The 22,232-nt window shown below is 50.1% G+C and overlaps 1 protein-coding gene across 1 annotated transcript in view; it reads right to left on the bottom strand.

Annotated features, from left to right (window-relative positions):
• The window catches only part of CABLES1 (Cdk5 and Abl enzyme substrate 1), a gene marked incomplete at its 5' end in the record, with an annotated part of 116,716 nt that extends 94,486 nt beyond the window's left edge, over nucleotides 1-22,230 (bottom strand). The window contains one exon of the mRNA XM_034642194.1: nucleotides 21,818-22,230. Coding sequence (XP_034498085.1) covers nucleotides 21,818-22,230 — 413 coding nt within the window. The remainder of the gene's footprint in view (nucleotides 1-21,817) is intronic.
• Nucleotides 22,231-22,232: the final 2 nt, after the last annotated feature.

The following is a 22,232-nucleotide window of genomic DNA, read 5'->3' as shown; positions in this document are numbered from 1 at the left end:
AGCGCACGCGACTCTTGATCTCAGAGTTGGGGGTTCCAGCAGTGTACAGATGACTTAAAAATAAAATCTTTTAAAAAAGAAAAGAAGGGGCCTTCAGCGACAAGGGCGTCTCGGGATGAAGACCCGACAGGACACAAGGCCCCTGCAAAGGATGTTTGGGGACCATCTGGAGGAATGCCTGGGACTACCTCCCCGCCAACACCAGGTCCTCTGCTGACGGCAGCCAACAGATTGGCAGGGGTCCCTCCAGGAAGGGCCGGCTGGACAGCCGGGCCACCGCCACAGCACTCAGGACAGCACACAGCAGTGTGGCGTCCCTGCGCCGCGCCCGGGCCAAGGGCTTGCAAGAGAAAACTGCAAGATGACTTTGCCCGCGTCTTTCCCCATGTCTCATTCAAGACTCGTAATCCATCACCAAAACACCTCTTTAAAAATCAACGCATCTGGGGTGCCTGGGTGGCTCAGTCGTTGAGCGTCTGCCTTCGGCTCAGGGGGTGATCCCAAAGTCCTGGGATCGAGCCCCACATCAGGTTCCTCCGCTATGAGCCTGCTTCTTCCTCTCCCACTCCCCCTGCCTGTGTTCCCTCTCTCGCTGGCTGTCTCTCTCTCTGTCAAATAAATAAATAGAATCTTTAAAAAAATAAAATAAAAATCAACACATCTTTTTGAATTGGGAGAATTGCTTGGGAGATCTTCTCTTATTTAGGCAATTTCAAAGGAGCCACAGATAAGAAGTACCTTACAATTCTCCAGAGACACGAAAGCCTCCCACCTGCCCTGTGAAGCTATTTAAACTTCACGAGTTTAAAAAAAAAAAAAAAGTTAAACCGATAATTTTCTCTATCCAGATCTTTCAACGAAATGAAAAAAAAAAATCAAATTCTTCTGAGAAAAATATAAAGAACCTCTGTAACACAGCAGACTAATTTTAATCTCGCTAGGAGCAACCACCTTTTGTCTGTGCATGTGTTTTAATTATTTATTTTTGAATTTAAACAGATGTCTTTTATAAACTCACACAGCCAGGATCATCTGACTGGAATCTATTCAGCAGTGTTATCTCTCACCGTTGCCTCAGGCTGAGCAAACACAGACTCTGAAGAAAGAATCACTTGTTCACTGATAAAAAAGTGTGTACAGTAGAGGAAAGTAGTCTAGGGGAAATGGTCTACTTAAAACCTGTCACGAAACACTCGCGTATAGGAAAGGTGCCCTTTTCTCTTAATAGGAGTTTTCAAACAAGAGGACTCCATATTATAGTATGAGCTCGTATCGTGAATGCAAGCAGGTAAAAGTTTACTATTAGATAGTATGACAAATATGACCTCTGGTCTGCCTTATTTTTTGTAAGCAAATAACAGAAAGGCCCCCCTCAACCTCCTTCCAGGGCTGCAAAGTTCCAAACCCTATTTCCACAGAGCAAACTGGAATCTCCTACATGGCTCTCATAGTCTATGGCCCTACGCCCCTGCTCCTGACGGAAGCACCCCCTGGAAAAGATGAATTTTGTGAGACCTGGATCCATGGCGGGGGGTGGGGCGGTTAGGGGAGATGGAGAAATGCAGAAAGTAACTTGACTGCCCCAGATTGGGGCCTCCAGGGGCGCCTGGGTGGCTCAGTCGTTAAGCATCTGCCTTCGGCTCAGGTCATGATCCCAGGGTCCTGGGATCGAGCCCAGCGTCGGGCTCCCTGCTCAGTGAGAAGCCTGCTTCTCCCTCTCCTACTCCCCCTGCTTGTGTTCCCTCTCTCGTTGTCTCTCTGTCAAATAAAATCTTTAAAAAAAAAAAAAAAAAAAGGAGCTTCCAGAGAAAAGAAAAAGAATCAGTTTTTCCAAATGACTACCATACCGTTTAATTGTACAGATGTGGAAATAACGCTATGTCCTTTGCAATTATCTTCTACTGGTGACAGAAAAGGTGCCAAGGAAATGGGCTGGCAGCCTGATGTCTGTTAGAAAGGTATAGATCCAATGGGTCCGGGGAAGGCTTCCGTGTGGGGACCCTCCACACGGTGTGGGTCTCCATCTGAGTGAGGCACACAGCTGCTTTTTACTGACATCTCTACTAGATGCAGAGTAGCAGAAGGACGGAGAGAAAAACTCGGGCAGTTTTAAATCCACTTTAGTAGCTGTAAAGATGGAGATTTTAGGGTGACACGGAAATGTGCTCTTTATATGCCTTAATCATGCTCGGCCTTGTGACATCTCATGTTCTTGTCTTCTCTTACTTGAATGTTCACGGGCAGGGACGATTAAACCCGGCAGGTGCCCACTAATATTTGCTCATCTGATTAGCTGTCCACTCACCAAAAATGACACAGACTTGACAAAAGTCTGTTTAATTTGCTGACTGCTGACAGTCACACTGGATAAATAAAGCTCTAAAACAGATTTTCCAGGTCTGAACTATGTCACCCAAATGGATCAAAAGGACTGGAAAATTGCAAAATCTCCTCTTGGCTCTGGGCCGGGCAATTACAACCATACGTTACCATTTGCCTAATTTCTAGAGTCATCGTTGACTGACTCGACACGAATTTCCTGAGTCCCTGTCCTGCTAACCGATAATCACGGCGAACACACGGAGGGTTACGGTGTGCCGGGCACAGATCTAAGCACTAAATATGAACTAATTCACATAATTTTCACATTAACCCCACACAGCGGGTGTTAATACTATTTTTATTTTACAAACGAGGAAACCAAGAGTCAGAAAGGTTTTAGTTGACTTATAAAGTACCCCAAGTCACACAGGTAGTGAGTAGCCAATCCAGGATTTAAACAGTCTTGCCCCAGAATTTCTGCTCTCAGTCACAGTGCTATGCCAACTTTATCTAATGAGATCAGAAAAATTATTAGGAAGATAACTTTTTAAACATTATTAAAATATGCTGTTAGCAGGGGCGCCTGGGTGGCTCAGTCAGTGAAGCATCTGCCTTTGGCTCAGGTCATCATCCCAGGGTCCTGGGATCGAGCCCTGCATNGGGGGGGGGGGGGGGGGGGGGGGAGTCTGCCTTCTCCCTCTCCCCCTGCCGCTTCCCCCTGCACATGCCCTTTCCCTGTCTCTAATAAACAAAATATTTTTTAAAAAAAAATACAATGTCAGCATTCTGACTCTACCTTTTGAAGCGCTCGTCCCATCTTGCACCTACGCCTGCCTGCACGGCTCTGTGGGAAGAAAATGGTGTCAGAGCCAGAAAACTCAGATTCGGTTGGGATGCTGGGCCCCAGAGGCACGTCGACGCTCTCGGGTTCTTGGTTTCCTCGTCAATAAAGGGAAAACAATAAAGCCAGCCCTTCCCCCATGGAGGGTGTGATCAGGAATAACTAGAAGAACATATGGGGCAGGCCTCTGTAAAATAGAAAACACACCCCCTCCAAGACACGCCAGTCTTGGGAAGCCTCCAGCACACAGCACGCACTTAATAAATACGCACAAAAAGGACAGTCGGTTCTCCTTATTTGCAGATTCCGTAGCCGTGAATTCACTGACTTGCTAAAATTTATTTGTAACCCCCCAAATCCCTACTTCCCATGCTTTTGCTGTCATTCATGGCCATGTGCACCGGCAGAGGAGGGAGAATTTTAACCAGCTGAGGTGACAAGGCGAGGCGCTGCCTTCCTGTCTCCGCTCTTATACTGTAAACGGGTGGCCTTTTCGAGGTACTTTCAGCACCACATTTTTTGCATTTTTGTTGGTGATTTTACTGTTTAAAATGCTCCCCACCCGCCTGGCAAAGAATTGAAGTGCTATTTAGTGTTAAGTGCAAGACGGCAACAACGTGCCCAAGGGACAAACGTGTCTGAGAGAAGCTCCGTTGGGGCGTGAGCGACTGTGGGCTGTGCATTCAATGTTAATGAGTTAAGTGTCTAGTAAGGTATCTTCACACAGAAAACAAGGTCACGTATTGACTGACTGATGAAAATCAGAAAACCAGAGGCTCCCAGGAGCCCACCTCTCCCTACCGCCCCCCGGAGAGACCGTCCAGCACTCGGTGCCTGCAGCTAGCTCAGCATTCACGGAGACTTGACGACTTCACAGAACAGGACTACCGCGAGACCCTTGAACATAGGTCTCAACTTTGGCGGCAGCGGGGGGGCTATTTATACATGGATTTTTTTTTTTTAACCATACCATGCTGTAATCTTGTTTTCTGTTCCTTATAATTTTTTTTTAATTCTTTAGCACACAACAAATGCTTTTATTTTTTATTTTTTTAAATTTTTTTAAAGATTTTATTTTTATTTATTTATTCGACAGAGAGACAGCCAGTGAGAGAGGGAACACAAGCAGGGGGAGTGGGAGAGGAAGAAGCAGGCTCATAGCAGAGGAGCCTGACGTGGGGCTCGATCCCACAATGCCGGGATCACGCCCTGAGCCAAAGGCAGACGCTTAACCGCTGTGCCACCCAGGCGCCCCTCCTTACAATTTTCTTAATAACATTTTCTTTCCTCTTGCTTCCTTTATTGTTAGAATTTGGCGTATAATACATATACAAAATGTGTGTTAATTGACTAGGTTATCAGTAAGGCTTCTGGTCAACAGCAGGCTATTAGTTAAGATTTTAGGGAGTCAAAGTCATATGCAGATTTTTGACTATATGGGGAGTCAGCGCTCTTAACCTCCACATTGTTCAAGGGTCAACCATATAAGCCAAAAATGTTATACTAAAAATTCATTCCTGTAGAGTAGAGCCAGCTAACATAGGAGGACAAAGTTGGGATGCTGAGCTCTAAAGAGGAAATGTAAAAGTACTTGGGTCAGCTAGTCTTGGCCCCCTCTAGGTCTCCGTCCATAGCTGAGAAGCCTGTGACCAACATCAGCCCCAGTGTGCAAGGGCAAGAGCTCCCATCCTTTTGTTCCAGCAAACATGCAGCTCAGGAGTGCATGGCAGCCTCACCTCTGCGCCTCTGCAAGGTCCCTTCTAGTCCATCTGGAAGAAGTCTATAGCTTGGCCCCTATAGGAAATACCAAGGCCCATCTGGAGGCCATGGAGTGACCTCACTCAATCCACTCCTGCAATCCTCCAGCCACCCAGATCTGATATTCCTCCAATCCAGACTCAGCCTCAGAGAGTGATTCTCACCAGAGTCTGACAGCATCCAAGGTGTGGAGCCAGAATTCAGACTCAGCTCTCCCAGTCATCCCGGCAGCCCTCCAACAACTCAAAATGGAAAAATCAGCATATATTCTTACACGGCAGCACCTTTTAGAAAGCATTCAGGGAGCACAGCAGAGGTGTCAGGCTATTCAAAATCCATTCTATGAATCATTCAAATGCCAGCAAGAAAAATGGCCTAGAGGATAAGGGAACACTGTTGAGTCCAAACCTAAGACCGAAAACTAAAACCAATTTTTTTTTTTTTTAACCATAGGGGAAAGTGTACAAGCCACCCTATGAGCCTAGGGTCCTGCCACATGGAGACCACATGAGGCCAGCTGCCCCAGACAGAAGTACTCTTGTGCTTCTCCTCTGACCTGAGGTTGAAGGCAATGGAAATGGAACTCCTAGCTCTGGACACGGTTACATGAGGCTGAGCTAGCTCCCAGCGCAAGTGGGAGATGCCAATGTTAATAAAATATCACCTCAATTACTTTTGCCAGGGTTATAAAAAGAAACTGGAGACTTCCTCCCTTGGGCATCTTCTGCTAATTGCCATTTATAAAAGTTCTGTTTGCTAGGCCTGGAATATGCATTATTCTCCCTTTGAAAACAAAAAGAAACTTCTAAAATATCAATCAGCATTCCAAATGGCAAAGTGATTTGTTTTCCAACTCACACTCTCTCGGATCAGCTCGGGAGTCTGTCTGAAACACAGGCATCTGGTAACAATTTGTGACAATATAAAATCAAAGCCAAACTCCCGTGTAATTTTTTTTTTTTTTTAGCCCAGATTTCACCAGCCTGCACGTATCTTATCCATTTCCTTATATTCCAGTCTTGACTTTTATTTTCCTGGCTCCAAAAGAACTAGAGTCACACATAACGAATGTCACACCTCTTAATAGGCTTTACAGGCTAAATTCTTTCCAGCTCCGTGAAATGCAGCTCGCAAGGAGTGTGTATCTAGATTGGGCGACCGGACTGAAATATATCATTCCAGTCTCTTCCAATCTGCCTGGCCTCAATTATTCACTTGCATTTGGAGCAAACAGAGCTGAATAAACAAGTTTGGTGTAATCACTCTACCTACACATAGCTGCTCCCCGCTGACACATCCGGAGTCAAACACAGGCTGAATCGGTAAATGACACAAACATCAGCGTATATTCTTAGACAGTGAAAGTGTCGAACAGTACGAGTGTCAAGAAATACCACCTGGATCCTCAGACAGAACGCATTTTGCTCAGGAAGGGTCACAAAACTTGTTTGGATAAAACGATGCGCATGTCAAAGGCAATAAAGCACCGAAGCGCGGTCTTGCGGGTGAGACAGGATCCCTGGTCTGCCGAGCTCTACGTGACTTGGCGGGAAAAGCAAGCTCCCCAGACTTCAGTGCCCTCGTTTACAGGGTGATGGCAGCCCTTCCGAGATATGCAGAGCAACAGCAGAGTGTAAGGGATGCAGTAATCACATCGGATATTTACCAAGAACGATGTGCCGGGCACTGTGCTGAGTGTGTTACAGAAATCACCGGGTTTAATCTTGGCAGTCATCCTGCGAGGTGTCTTGATTATTACAGGCTGTTTCCGTCCTCTTTACAGATGAGAGCGGAGTTCCACGGGGATTACAGAATCTCCCCAAGGTCACACCCAGGAAATGGCAGATCTGGGATGTGAAGCGATTTCCATATGGCTCCAGAGCTCAGAATGTCAATGTTCCGTAAACATGCCATTAGGATGAAAGACACCAATAAAACAAGACGTAACTGTGCTGAAATATTAACTCGGCATCGCGGCCTTACTCTGAATCACGGGGCAAGTACAAAGTCACCCCGACCCTGCTTCCCTGTTTAGCTCCTGCAGCCGACCAATCTTACAGATTCGCAAGCGGCGGCTCCTTTTCTCCTGGAGAATCTATCTTCACCCTCCATGTTCCAGATCACTCGGACCTCAGCACCCGGCAACAAACTGCAAGTATGCACAAGCTCAACTAGGAATTGTTTGGAAAATCTTAGGGTCTCACTCAAGGATAGATTTTTCTTTGATAAAAATAAATGATGGGTCTTTAACTAAAATTAAATGAATAAAATCTGACAGGGTGGTTTTTTTTTTGAAATTTATACATTCAATATTTACCCGAAAAGGTAATTATTAGAATTTTTAGGCCAAAGAACTTGGGGAAAAAGCATAAAACTTCAGATCATCTCTGTCTAAGCAGAAACGTCCTTCTCCACATTGGAATAAAAAGGAAAATGCATCTTCACTCACAAAGTTATTTATGACCCTACAGATATGTCACTTCAAACTATGTGGGGATTTTGTAAAAGAGTAAGGTGGGGGGAGAAGGGGGCACAGAGACAGTGAGAAGAAAGAGGGTCGTCTTCAGGTCTGTACTTTTTCTTTTTCTTTAAGATTTTATTTATTTGAGAGAGACAGCGAGAGAGAGCATGAGCAGGGGGAGGGGTAAAGGGAGTGGAAGAAGCAGACTCCCCGCCGAGCAGGGAGCCCGATACGGGGCTCAATCCCAGGATCCCAGGATCATGATCTGAGCTGAAGGCAGATGCTCAACCAACTGAGACACCCAGGAGCCTCTACAATTCTTCTCTTTAACCTCATAGCATTGGATCATGCCCATGCCCTCCTCCCTACCCCAGGGACAGCACTGCCATCCCATCAATCCACACACTAGAAATCAGAGCATGTCCCTGGATGCCCCCATCTCACTTACCCTCATAGCCAATCCATCTCCAAGTCCTAAACCCCTGTGGGACCCACCCACTCCTTCCCACCGCCATCACCACCGCCCTCATGCAAGTGACCGCCGCGTCTTTTCCTTCCCGGACCAGCCATGGACCCTGGTTTCCTCCCTCCCACCTGAGGCTCCCCTCATCTCATCCTCTTCCACGCTGCAGCGGCACATTATTTCCAAACTGAAATTTTGGAAATGATTCCCCCCAGATGGAAACCGTCTGATGGCCTCCCAAGCACTCTCAGGGTGACAGTCAACATCCCCAGGGCGACCCTGAGTTCACCGGCTCTTCTCACTCTCTGTGCTCCAGACGCGGCCCTTCGTCTACTTGGTCCAGGGCTCCCAGGCAGGTCCTGTGGTCTGCTCCAGTCCTCCACGCTCCGCTAATTGCTCACCCTTCAGACCTTAGTTCAGCGGGCACCCCCAGGAGCCAGCCTACCCCCCCCCGCAGCTGGGTCCGACCCACCGCGGCACTTATGCCAGGCTGCAACAGGACCTAGGACCCCCCTCCCTGTGCGACACGCACCACAGCAGCCGTCTTCACGCTTGCTGATTACCCAAGTGTCTCTCCAGCTCGAGGTAAGCTCCACGACAGGAGGGACCACCAAGTCCCCTGCAAGTTCTGTCAGTTCTATTCCATCTGGAGTCCATCATCCCCTCGCCATCTCCACCCAAGGCCAGGCCAACATGTCTCCTGGCAGGACACTTGCCTGGAGGCAAGGACCTCACAAACGTCTCCCCACACCCATGCCTGCCCTCCTTTGGTCCACTTGCCTCACAGCTGTCGGTGGGCTCTTCAAATAGAAGCCAGAGAGAGCCACTCCCTTGTATGGCTCTCCAACGGCTTCCAACTGCAGCTGTAAGACAGTGGACACTCCCCACCGTGTTCTACAAGGCTTGGCGGATTACAGCCCCTGCCCAACTCTGGGGCCTGAGTTCCCTCTGGCCCGGCATTCACCATGGTCCAACTACCCCAGCCTTCCTTTTCTTCCTTAAACACACCAACCACCATGTTTCCACCCCGGGGCCCTAAGACACATGGTTCCTGATGCCTAAAACCCGTGGCCCATCTTAAGTGGCTAACCGCTTTCTCATTTAGAAAAAACCTTCCCCGGCCACGATGTTTTAGGGATGCTTACAGACCTCAACGACTCCCTCCAGGGCACTCTGCAGAATTTGCTTGATGTAATTTTTTATGGTTGCTCTTTTTTTGCCCATCTCCCAAGCTAGAGACTAAGATCTAGCTATGATGGCAGGGACCCCCATCTCTCTGGTGCCCCGCGGTACCCCCAGTCCTTGGCACATGGCAGAACACTTCCAACACGCCTGTTGGAATACTCGAACAAACTGCTAAGATCTGCAAATAGAGGGAACTGTGAAATGCCGAAGGAGGCAGGGAAGACTAATGTGAAAGGGACCCCTCAGAGCCACGTCTAGAAGCTCACCAGATAGATGGAGGAGGGGAGCAGAAAAGGAGGGATAAGCCTAAGGCAGTCATGTGGAGCCTGGAACCTGAATGGCCTGGGTTCTCAGCAAAGCCCCCACACCAGGAGAGAACTTCCACTGATTCACACTCGGATAAATGTGTTGAAGCAAAATAAAAATATGTCACCTAACACCAGACACTGTTTACATCTTCCAGGAGGTGCAATAAAGCTCGAGACACAACAGGCTTTGTCCACAGCAACAACGCTGTTCCTAAACTCGCATGGACCCCAGTCTTCCACAGACTACTGGTCCCACCTCCAGAATTTCTGATTCAGGATGGCTGGGGTGTGGCCTGGAAAACTATTTCTAATGAGTTCCTCGGTGATGCTCGTGCTCCTGGTCCAGGGGCCACACTCTGAGAACGACTGGTCTACAGCTTTGACAAAGAACTGACCAGAAACAGAACTGTTCACCAGAGTGTTTAGGTTTCCCACCCCCCAATTCCACAGTGCCCCAGCCTCCTACAGACACGCCTTCGGGCTGTGCTCTGGGATTTCTGTCCTTTCCCACCGACCAGGGAGAGGAAGGCTGGTCCACATGGGCGGGGGAAACACCCTAACACGAACTGGGCAGCTTCAAACGACAGAACTTTATTCCCACAGTTTAGGAAACTAGATGTCCAAAATCCAGGTGTGGGCAGGGTTGGTTCCTTCTGGAGGCTCTAGGGAAGAGTCCTTCCTGCTTCTGGCTCCTCCTGGCAATTCTGTGGCTTATAGATGCATTGCTCAATCTCTGCCTCCATCTTCCCTGGTGTTCTCTCGGAGTCTTGTGTGTTCACACGGCCTTCTTATGAAGAGGCCAGCCCCCGGCCTCCAGGCCTACCCAGTCCAGTAGGTCTTAACTAATTACAGCTGCAAAGACCCCATTTCCAAATAAGGTCAACATTCTGGGGCTCCATGTGGACCTGAATGCTGCGGGACATGATTCAACCCAGTACACACCTCAAGAGCTACAGAGGTGGGTGACCCAAGGGACTTCAGAGATTACAGGTAGTGCTGCCACTGACCGACACGCCCTCAATCCACGTTACGATGACAAGCTAGCGTCACGTCTGGGATGGTCAGAGGCTCCAGTGCTGCCTCTGAGTTCAGGACCCCACACCCCTACGCCAGCTTCATCATCAATAACCCCACTTCAGGGAGAAATTTTCAAGCCTCCATGAACCTCTGGACACTCGTCCTAAAATTCCGCATGTGTAAAAGTAGAGGAATTCCCTAAAAGTGAAAATTTTGGACACAAATTCGTCTTCCTGAAATGACAAGGAGGATGCCAAAGGGTTAAAAACATAAGGGAGGCACTCCTGTGGTCATCCTCCTCCCTCTGACCTGCCTCCAGCTGTCAGAAATGCAGCTCTGCTCACACTGCCCCCACTCAAAAGCCCCCATCCTTGCTAAGAAATGGAGCTCACGTCCACACTTCAGCACCCGGTGTACCGAGCCATCACGCCGTCCGCAGGCCCAGCTCCAGGGTCCTCCGCAAGACAGCTGCCCGCTCCCATGGCAGCAGCAGCGGGCCTGACCTCTCTTGCTACCCAGGCGCCCAGCTGCCCTGGGCTCTGCTTCTCTCTCCTGGAAGGCAGGCGCTGGTCCCACTGATCTGTGAACAATGAAGCCACTTGACTGTGCACACGGAGGCATGTGGGTTGCTGCCAACCCAACACCAAGCCACACTGGGAGCCCTGGACAAAGCCCCAGCTCTGTCTAACTCTGTTTAAAGAGAGGAGGTGAGGGCCACATGCAAAGGAACCTATGAACAGTGGGGGGACGAGGGGGAGGCCAAGTCACAGAGTAGCATACAACAGATTCCATGGTCACGACCACATGGGCCCGACGGGTGCCCCAAGGTCCCTCACCCTCGAGGGGATATCCTGCTTAGAAAAGGAGGCCAGGCAGGCAACACACAGACCACAGAACGAGGACTGTGGCTTCTGCAAAGGGAGCAAGCAAAGGTGCATCTTCTAGAATTGTCTCTGGAGGGAGCAGTCCCACATGTGCCCAGGGGCAGCTGGGCACGTGCCTGCGTGTGGGCCAGACCAGCTGTCGCCCTCAACCTCACCACTGCACAGTTCTAAGGGTACAGTGCTGAACACGTGAATTCAGCCCTCATCGCTTCCTCGTCCCTGAGACCTTTATTTTGGCAACGGAAATTGTCAAGACTCCAGTGTAAATAGGGGCGAAACGCAGGGCCTAACGGAAGGGGTACTGCTTTCCTTCACCACTCTGATTTTACTACTATTTACAAAATTAAAACAATGCAGCAAATTATCTGTTCAGTGTACCATAGCATGAGCTCCACCAAGGCAAACATCTCCTCTCCAGTTGGTCTTAGCAGACCCCGTCAAGTTTCTCAGCAGACCACATAAGGCGCAGGGCAATTTGGAGTGGACTTCACAGCTATTACCTGATCAATCACCTACCAAGGGCCACACTTCTGCGAGGGGCTTCATGTTGCATTCTCATTTTAGGGCTTGCAATACTGCCCAAAAGGCAGGCTTTTTTTTTTTTTAAGATTTATTTATTTATTTGACAGAGATAGAGACAGCCAGCAAGAGAGGGAACACAAGCAGGGGGAGTGGGAGAGGAAGAAGCAGGCTCCCAGCAGAGGAGCCTGATGTGGGGCTCGATCCCAGAAGGCAAGGATCATGCCCTGAGCCGAAGGCAGACGCTTAACGACTGAGCCACCCAGGCGCCCCCCAAGGCAGGCATTCTTATCCCCGTTCTATAGGTGAGGAAGTTGAGGTTCAGAGGGGTTAAATGTGGCACCCGAAAGTGCCGTACATGGCAGAGCCTTCCGACTCCAAAGCTGGTCTTTCCAGTCTTGACTCTGTTCACCCAATTAGCTGAGGAGGCCGAGCAGCCAGGGGCAGTACCGCAGGAACCAGCACCAAACTGTGATTCTGGAGCAAGATGTTACTGGGGAAATTTTCTACAAGCAGGCTTCTTGGGCCTGTCCCAGAGCTTATCATGTGAAAATCAGCATCCCGCCTGCTGAGAGGTGCTGGCCAGCCAAAACTATGGCACAATATTTCTTTGTACATCAACATACTGGATACAAAATTCTGGCTCTGCCACACCCACAGTTCATGACCATGGACCTCTTCGTTCTTCATAGTCTGGACTTCCTAATTGATAAAATGACTACCACAGTGCCTTTTTGAGATGACTTGATGAACTAACCTATAAAACATTCTGTAAACTGTAGAGCCCCAAAGAAGCAAACAGAACTTCTGTCATCAGACGCTTTGTTTTGTGATGGGTAAATCGAGTCCCTCAATTACTACCCACACGTGACCCTGGACGTCTGTCATCTTCCTTCCTCACTATCCCCCCCTCCAAAAGCAAACTTTGTTCGACTCATTAAATGTAATACTTAACGAGAACCACCTTTCACCATGTGATCAACCATTTGTCCCCTAGCATGCCAATGTTTGTCCTTAAGCAAGACTACAGACTTGGCCTGTAGTCCAGTTTCTGACATTCCCCACCCCCTTTGTAAGACAATCAAAGCAGACATTGGGTTATAAGCGTTGGTTTTATAAATCATTGGGTTAATGAGTAAAGTGCTTTAAAATAAAAATCCATGTGCTAGGCATCTTTGGCATTCTCAATATTTTCCTACACTCTTCCTGAATGGTTTGTGCTCTCTCACGAAGTTGAACTTAGGTGTAAGTACACCCTGGCCTTTAAATCAAGCACAAGCCGGGGCCCTCTCAGGCATACACACATTATCACAAATTCCAAGTCCTAAACTTCTGGCATTTGCATGTGCCGCTTTACAAGCTTTTTAGTCTTTGTAACTAAATGTGCAGCAATAAACTCCAAACTGCATTAATGATAACCCTGTTAAATATAAACGAGTCTGCAATTATCCAAAATGCTAACACAAACAAAAAGGGGGGAAAAAAACCCCAGGAAACTCTGATTACATGTTCTTGGAGGCTTTTAAAAACCAAACAAAAATAAAAATACAGCATCAGATAGTTTGTAAAAGAGAATAATGGCTAATACTTTTATGATTCCTATGCATAATACGAAATGGTCTGTTTGAGCTCCATAGTGTCCGTGAAAAGCTTGGTTCTTAAATTGCACATAGGCTGAAACTTAAGGGGGTCCAATCTTTTTTTGAGGTGGAAAGTAAGTGGTGGTGACCTTTGGGGAAATTCGCAACATTACGTGAAGTTGCTGATTCGTATAAAAACCTCTGGTTTTCAACACTCTTCCCCTGATGGTAACATTGTGCACAGCCCCCCAAGGGGAGAATGGAACCAAACGATGTGCGGTGTGGCCTTGATACACGTGCTGGTAAACCAGCTCTCTAGAAGGAAGAAAAAAAGAAAAAGAAACAGGACCCCTGACTGGTAAAGTTGACGGATTCCCGGGGTGTAAATATTCCCATCAGGACTGATGTCAGGTTATCAACCAGCTCAGATTCCCCCGTTGGTTCTCTAACCACGTCTGTAGGAGCCTGCCATCACACACCGGGTCTGCCAAGAAACCCGCCTGGAAGCCAGAGAAACCAGAGTTCAAATCGCAGCTCCAGATGCCAGCTGGGCCTTAGGCAAGTTCCCTGTACCCCTCCAAATCTCGGCCTCCACAGCTCCGAAGTGGATAGCACCTCTGCTCCACACAATTGCCGCACAGGTGAAGCAAAGCCACGCACAGAAAGCACACAGGACGTTGAAAGGCACGCGGAACTCCATGTGTGTTCCCTCCCCAGGGAAGGGGAGAGGCAGACCCGGGTGGGATGGGGTACAATTTACATCACCTGCACCTGTTTCACCCCCCACGACAGGAACATGTTTCTGTTCCAAGTAGGGAGGTTCCTTATTGCACAACTGAGGAAGGAGGTGGTACGGAGGCTGTTTTACCAAATAAAGGGTTGGGGGTGACCGCTGCATGAAAATAGAAGACATAGAAGGCTGGAGGGGAGTCACCAGGATTATCAGGGGGCTTTGAGGACCAGGGTGCCCATAGAGTTTTAAGTGGTTTTGCCAGTGTCTTGGGATCAAATTTCCCTACTAACAGTCAGGGAATGTGGGTTTTGCTTGGCTCCGTGGGTGCTCTACAGAGCGAGCTACTCCAGTTTGCTGAGAACCAGCCCCAGATCATCAGCAACCAGCCCCCAAGGGGCCAGCAACCTGGGAGGGGTCAGGGCCAGTCTGCATAGATGCACTGGGAAGGAAGAAAGTCAAGGCTGGGAGAAGGTGCTCAGTGCCAAACATGAGGGCTCTGCGGGGTGACGGGTCAGAAAGGAAGGAGCACCTGGTGGGAGGGTAGCTTCTCCCATGGAGAAGCCTGTGAGTGCCAGAGCCCTGTGAAAAGCCAGCACAGCGTGGACATGACGGCAGTGTGGGGGCGGGAGCGGTTGCGGGGGGGTGCAGTGGTTGCCAGAAGGTAGCCACACATGAAATACAAGGAATTTGTATTTCACAGGGTCAGACGTGGGTCTCGGAAAGTTCCCTCTACCAGCCAGGGGGAGAAGGGGTGGGTGAGTCCCAACAGAAGCCAGGAGCCTCCATAAGGCAAGGAGGGTGAGGGCGGCCAGGGAGGAAGCAGGGGACCAGGGCACACGTCCCGGGTACAGAGTGCAGGGCTGGGGCAAGGGGTTGCACATGTCTCCTGGAAGAAGCCACCGATGAACCAGCTTAGGCTTTGTGGACCGTGTGGCCTCCGCCACAGCTACTCACTGCTGTTCTCGAAGCACAGGGCAGCCAAAGACAATACAGAAACGAGCGGGTGTGGCCGCTTCCCAGAAGATGGTATTTATAAACAGCCCATAGGTCACAGTCCACCGACCCCTGAATTGGAGTAAAGGGATACAGAGGGAGAAAACATAGAGGGTCCAAACAAAGGAAACACACCCAGGAAGGAGGCAGCATTGTTCCCATTTCATGGATGACAGCCTCCGCACAAAGGCGCGCCGGGGCCACGAGCAGCACCGGGGGTGCCAGGCTCACGCTCCTATTCCCCGTGATGTGAACCACCCCAAGGCACTTCGTGAAGCAGCAGGTGCATAAAAACAGCAGCAAGAGCCAGAGGCATCTAGATGGGGCTGAGAAGAGTTGCGGGGGGAGGGAGGGGGGTTGATGGGCAGGGCAGGCACTGGGCTACTGGAGCCGCAGGAATTCTCGCCACCCTGGACTGTCCTTTGGGCCCTCGCCCACAGAGGTCCTCCCCGAAGGACAGAAAGGCAGAAATCTAAATAAGGAAACCGCAGGGCTCGCAAGGCCCTTAGGTCATGTAGGCCACCCTTGGCCGGGCTCAGCCGACGCCAGCTGAAGCAGCGATGCGGAGCCTGACTCAGACCACAGCACAGCGCCGTGAGGCACAGACTCCGCAGCCAAACTACCTGCATTTTTAAATATATTTAAGATTTTATTTATTTGAGAGAGAGAGAGGACAGAGCATGAGCGTGAGCCCAGGACCATGACCTGAACCCAAGGCAGATGCTTCACTGAGCCACCCAGGTGCCCCTAGACTACCTGCATTTGAACCCAGCCCCCCCCCATGTGGACTCCCCCGGGACCCTCCACTTCAGAATGGGGCTGATGCAGCCGTGCTGTCTCAAGGCAGTTGTAAATACAAATTTGCTTAATCCTTGTAAAGTGCTTAGAATAATGCCTGGGACGTTTAGTAAATAAAAATACCGTGTCAAGGCACTGAGCCAGGTCCCACAAGGGCGGGCATAGCGTTCCCACCTTGGTGGGGGCTCAAAACAACAAGTTCACCTCTAAACAAGCACTCATCACTAGAAAAACTGGTCCATTTGTTATTCATATCTCCCAACAGACACGGACCACCTTTTATGTTTCTCTCTCAGGACTCTCATCAACGAGTCATCATGTTCAATGTTTGTTGAATAAATGACACAAGGCAGTGAGTCCCCAAACTAGAATTTCCTCTACTACCTGCCTAACAGATAAGTACCTGAGTCACCCTTCGCCCACTCTGTGACCTTGGATTCCTGCCCCTCCACATTGGTAGGGGGCTGGTATCCACGTCTACAAAGTGCTTTGCAAAGCTGAAGGCCCCGGAGCAAGAGAGGAGGTCAGTACAGATCTCTCTCTCAATGAAGTGATGTTGGTTGGGGACTGACCAACTCACGAGGCCGTGGCTTCCAGCTTGGATGGCCTCCTAAAGTGGCCAGTCCAGTTATGACACCCTCGCTGCCAGAGGGAGCACAGCTGAAGGTGTTTGGAAAGTTCTCCCTTACACCAGGGGGAACCCACTCATTCCTTCACTCATCAGCACATGTCCCGCCAACAGGAGCCGCGTGGAACCGACTCAATGCCACCTCTACATCCAGTTCCAAGGTTGGGTTATCTACACGTCCCAAGCTAAACACGCCCTGTCCTCAGCTGCAAGCCCGGGACCGAGGCGCTCAGAGCCCCAGGCCAGGAAGAGGGGCCGCTCATCCATCCCAGCCCTTTAAGTCCATAAGGAAACCGAGGCCAAAGGTATAATGCGACCGTCCAGGTTACCAGGCCTGGCAGGGGCTGGCCCAGAACCCAGAGTTGCCAAGTGCTAACCGGCATTCCTGATTCACGACAGGTCACCTCACCAGGCCTCACCTACCTTTCCTTCCCAGTGTGCTTTAAAGGCCACCCGCCAGCCCCAGGCCCCTCTCCCCACCTAACAGCTCTCCTTCCCATGGGAAAAAGTCCATGCAGGCGGAGCTCCCCAGGACAGCTGTGGGGACATGGTACACAGCCCTGCTGTGGCTTCCCCACCCCCCTTCCAAAGGGCAAAAGGTCAGACTTGAACTAGCTGCCCTTTCTGGGCACTTGCCAGCGGTGAGCAGGCTTCCGATTTATTTCCCCTTCTGAGTTCGCCCACAACATTACAGGCTTTGTGAGTGCAAAGGGGAGGGCAGCGGGTGAACCTCGGGCCACTGACCTCAGTCCCTGGCAGGGCACGGCCTCCGCCGAGGCTTGGGTAAGCGTCCTGATCAGGGCCTGGCCTTCCTGGGACTGCAGCTTTGGCCTCTAATTCATGTTGCTGGAAAGATGGCTTAACAGTAACTTGGGTTTGCTTATTGCTGGAGGAGATCAAAGTCCTGTCCGGATTTCTAAACTCCAGACGGGTCGGCTGGCTTACAACAGGAACACAGAGTGGTGACTGCCTGAAGTCACAAAGCAAGGAGGTAACAAAGGTGAGGGAAAACTTTCATCTTCCTTCTCTTACTCTGGCTGGAGATCTCCTGGTCAGCCCACATAGTGCTTTTTCTTTTCAGTGAAGACAGGGACTATGGATTCACCCCAGTAGAAGCAAGGCAGAAGGAGGGGTGCTTATAAGCAACAAAGCTGCCTGACCTCTGTCCCAACGTGACCTCTGCCCCAACGGGCTGAGTGACCTTGAGCACATTGCTTAACAACTCTGAGATCCACTTCCCTCTAACTTACAATTAGAGCCATCACAGAAGCCAGTCAAGCCTTCCTTCCCAAAAGGCTTCCCATTTGCATCCCACGAAGCTGTTAGAAATGCAGAATTGAGGCTCTCCCAGACCTGCAGGATCAAAATTTTCCCATTTTTTTTTTTTTCAAGGTCCCAGGGGATTCTAAAGATATTTACATTTGAGAAGCCCGGATATAAAGCATTTGGGACAGGCCCACGCAGCAGAGTCAGCCCTCAATTACATAAGCCCAATTCACACTTGAAAGGGCTCAAGGCTCTCTAGAGGAATCAGACCCAGAAAGGGTGATTAACTTGCTCAGGGTCACACAGTGGCTTTAAGATTTGAACCCAAGGCTTGGGAGTTCTTTTGCACCACAGCCCTCTTTCCATGTATGAACTAACTCTCCATCCGTAAGGACGATGTTAATGCAGGCGCTCTAAGAAGCAAAGCCCTCGTGTGTGTTTTTTAATTAATTCCCTGGTCCCCGTGCAGGGTCCTCAGTCAGGCCTGATGGCACACATGGTTCACCTGGGCTCGACTCTGTGCTCTGGGCAGCTGTCTGCCATTCAGAAGCTCGAGGAAGTGGAGCAGCCCAGGACTGCTGCCAGCTGCTGCCGGACATGAAATTTCTAAAGTGAAAGGAAGCCTTAAAACATACCTTATAAATTTACACTCCCTTTCACCTATTAACACCTTCCCCATGCAGCTGGGGCCGCCCAAGTGCAGCACACAACAGGGTGTCAAGCTAGAAGGCATCTTTTTGGCTTCCCACCTCGGACACCTAGCCAGAGAGCAAACTCCAGCATGTTGGCTTCCCCAGGCTGGAGCCCTGTGCATCAGGCTGGGAAGAGCCCAGGCCCACAGGACTGGGTTCCCCAGATGTTCCAAAGGAGATATGAGCAGAAGCAGCTGGGGGCCCAAACAAAGGTTAAACGCAGTGGGGGAGATGACGAAAGAGTGGAGAATCACACCAGTATGACTGGCCTGCTGTATCCCAGACCAACATTTCCAGCCCACAGCTCCAAAATTGTTCTAGGGCCTACCACATGCAAGGCATAACCATACAGTTGACTGGCCGAAGAAAAGATGGCAGCCTTAGATGTCAAAGATCCGGGTTCTCATCTCGGCCAGCGCCGGGCCTGTGAAACCACCTACATAGGCTGTGCAGATTCAACGAGATAGAGGCCAAATGTCCAGCCCTGAGCACAGAAATGGGGCCTGGGCACAGAAAGTTTCCTCTGACGTATTGCAAAGGCTGGAAGTCCGAGCAATGACTGCAACTGGTTTTACAAGTGTCCACACGGAAATAACACAAAAGAAAGCGTTTCACGATTTCAGATCGAGAAATTCTGGTTTTTATATATTCATAACAAACCCAATATAGGATATCTCAAGTTCACTACAGAAGGAAGATTTCAGGTTAACTATGGCAATGTCTTCCCAATTTTCATTTGTATATGAATCATCTGGGGGATCTTGTTAAAATGCAGATTTGCCCTCAAGTAATCTGGAGTGGGACCCAAGAGTGAGCGTTTCTAAGAACTCCGGGGAAGCTCAAGTTCCCAGAGCCCACGATTTTGAGCAGCAGGCTTCTATGGTATTCCTTAAACAGTAACAGATACATCCAAGGAAGATATAATTTGATTTAAAAAGGACATCCCAAGAGAATATCCATGCAGTAGTATACGGAACCACTCTGGCTAGTAGGGTTTCTTAAAGGGAGGCACACCTGGGAAAGCCAACGGCATTCTTGTAAATCGGCCCTGGGCCCTATTCAAATGAGTTTGTACTTTACATCACACGGTCTAGGCAGGTGAAAGTACTCTTTAGTGGTCATAAAAGCAGCACGCGTCTGACAAAATTCTCCAAAGCAGCATGGTGTTGAAAGAAAGCATCTGAGAATATTTCAAGTTCATGACCACTCCAACAGCTGTGGCCAAGCTAGACTCTTCAAGGCCTTTCTTAAATCCCTGTTTTACCCATTTACCTCCTCTCTGTACATTAAGTTTCAGCTGTTTCTGTTGACAGCTGTAATAAAAAAAAAATGCCTCTATCAAGTTGCCAGATATGGATAATTCCTAAGTAGTAAGACAAATGAGACTGTCAGGAAGCATTTTCTATTGACTGACTCATCTTAACAAGTGTGCTGGGGGGTGGGAGATCCATAAAACATCCAAGGGGTTCATATTTATGGGACTGGGGATTAAGTTCTGGCTATTGTTTGGATCAGAAATACTAACAGGGGCACCTGGCTCGCTCGGTTGGTGGACCATGCAACTTTTGATCTCGGGGTTCTAAGTTCCAGCCCCATGTTGGCTGTAGAGAGAACTTAAAAATAAAATCTTGGAAAAAAAAGAAAAAGAAAAAAAAAAAAAGAAAAAGAAAGGGATAGTAACACAGAAGATCTTCCACAGCCCCTGCAAGGAGATTCTTAGAGACAAAGTGTGAGGTAATCTGACCTCCAGCTGCTGTTAGCACAGGAACACATCTGCCTACCCTGAAACACAGGCCAGCCTTGCACACTGGCTTAGAATAACATGTATGTTTATTACAATTCCTGTCATGACCCTCTGGCCTGGCCGGGCTTACGCTCAAACTATAGAGTCATTAAGAGCCAGTGTGTGATGTCAAGCGGTAACAGCGAGCTGCCCAGAAACTGCTGAGTATGCACCAATCACCCAGAAAGGAAGGGATTCCCCTCCTGTGCACTTGCCCGCTAATGGGGGAGATGCGTGCTCTGACAAGAAATGCCAGGGCCAGACGGTCACCTGTGCCCAGCATCACTAATTCATCCATGCAATCATCACGATGCTGCCTCTGTGTTCCACACCCCGCCCTGCAGCCCATGTGCAACCACACTGTTAGGCTATACACCGGGCAGGTCATGATTTCACCCTTTGGGGAAGAAGACGACTCAGAGCAAATTTCTGGAGGAGCCTGGCTTGTTTTTTCCCCATCTGTCCGTTGGGGGAGGAAGTGAAGTTTTCCAATAGGCCACCTTCTTACTTAGGCCAGAAAAAAATGCCTGAGCTTCCAGAAGAGTAGTACAGGAGAGGGGTTGTAACAGAAAAAATGTTCTCCTTTCTCATCTTGAGGCCTGCAAAATGTTGCCATTTCAGAAGGGGAAACTGAGGCCCCCAGAGGTTACAATAATGGAGCCAAGGCGGAGCCCGTGCTATACCTTCATAGGAGGCCTTATTAGCAATCAAGGGAGGGTCCTCCCTCCCAGGAAACAGGCCTGCATTTCTCTACTGCTCCCCACGCAGGTTCTTCTCCAAACTCTGGTCCCACTACTGACACAGACCTAACTCCCAACTGTCCTCTGAACATATGTTGACAAACTCCAGCCATTTCCTTCACAGTAAACAAATGTCCAACATTCCAGATTTCTGCCAAGATGCCTAAAACCTGCAGGTGACTTAAGCTGGCACATGCAAGCTTTTTAACTAACTAGCAAATTCACCTTGGAACGGAGAAAAATCCTCCAGCCCTATTTCCTGCCTGTCCCCAAACTCCAAGGCCCGGTGCAAGGAAATGTAAGGGTTTTCCATTTCTTAGGAAAGCAAAAGGAAAACGCCAAGCGTTCCTGGGACACGGCACTACTTTGACGGCAGGCAATAACTCCTCTCAGGAGGGATTCAGCGCGTGTCTTCAAGAAGCTCAGGCTCACACGCGCCAGCCACCAGCCGGACCCACTGCTGGACTTTGCGCCCCGCCAAGTCTTGCCTGGCGTGGGGAGAGCGCGCCTCTGGGTCTGGAGAGGGTTTCTACAAGTTCGTGATCTCCTCGTTGCAATGGGAGGTTTGGGTGCGGCTTTTCAATGGGGTCCAGCAACCCCCAACTCCGGACTCACAGTATGAGCGTGATGTTTCTGCTCTGCGAGTGCCGGGCTCATGCACACACCTGTGAACACACACTCCCTGGGGACTCTGCCTCTTTCGCGTGCCCTCGTGGTCTGGAATTTGGGCCAGAAGCCAAGGGATCCGGCGGGGCGCGGGAAGGTGGGAGCTACCGGTGTCCCGCAGCCAAGAGCCGGCCGGGAGGGACGTGGGGGTTAGGCGCGCGTCGCGTCCCGCATACTCACCGGGACCTCTGCAACTGTTCCAAGGCGCTGGTGCTGGCCCCCTGGCCCGGCTGCTCCAGGGAGCAGTAGTTCTGCGAAGTCTGCCTGGAGAAGGCGATGGGCAGGATTCCCTGAGTGAACGAGTTGAGGCGACCCCGACTGCCGCTCCCACTCCCGGGGGTCCCGGAGCCCAGAAAGGCGGCCGCCGGCACCTGCACGCTGGAAAAGGCATCGTCCTCCTCCAACTCCTCCTGCCCGGCATCCCCGGGCCCGTCGGGCAGCAGCGGCGGAGCGCAGGAGGCGAGAGACGCCGGCCGGGGCGGCTGCAACTGCTCCCCCGACGCCCGGCCCGCGCCCAGCGGGTTCATGAAGCCCCTGGCCGCCCCAGGCCCGGGCCCCGCGGCGTGGCCGCCGGGGGCCAGGGGTGGCAGCGGCG

This window comes from Ailuropoda melanoleuca, chromosome 14 (assembly GCF_002007445.2).
Source record: "Ailuropoda melanoleuca isolate Jingjing chromosome 14, ASM200744v2, whole genome shotgun sequence".
Lineage (NCBI taxonomy): Eukaryota > Metazoa > Chordata > Mammalia > Carnivora > Ursidae > Ailuropoda > Ailuropoda melanoleuca.
This window is presented reverse-complemented; position numbering and strand designations above follow the sequence as displayed.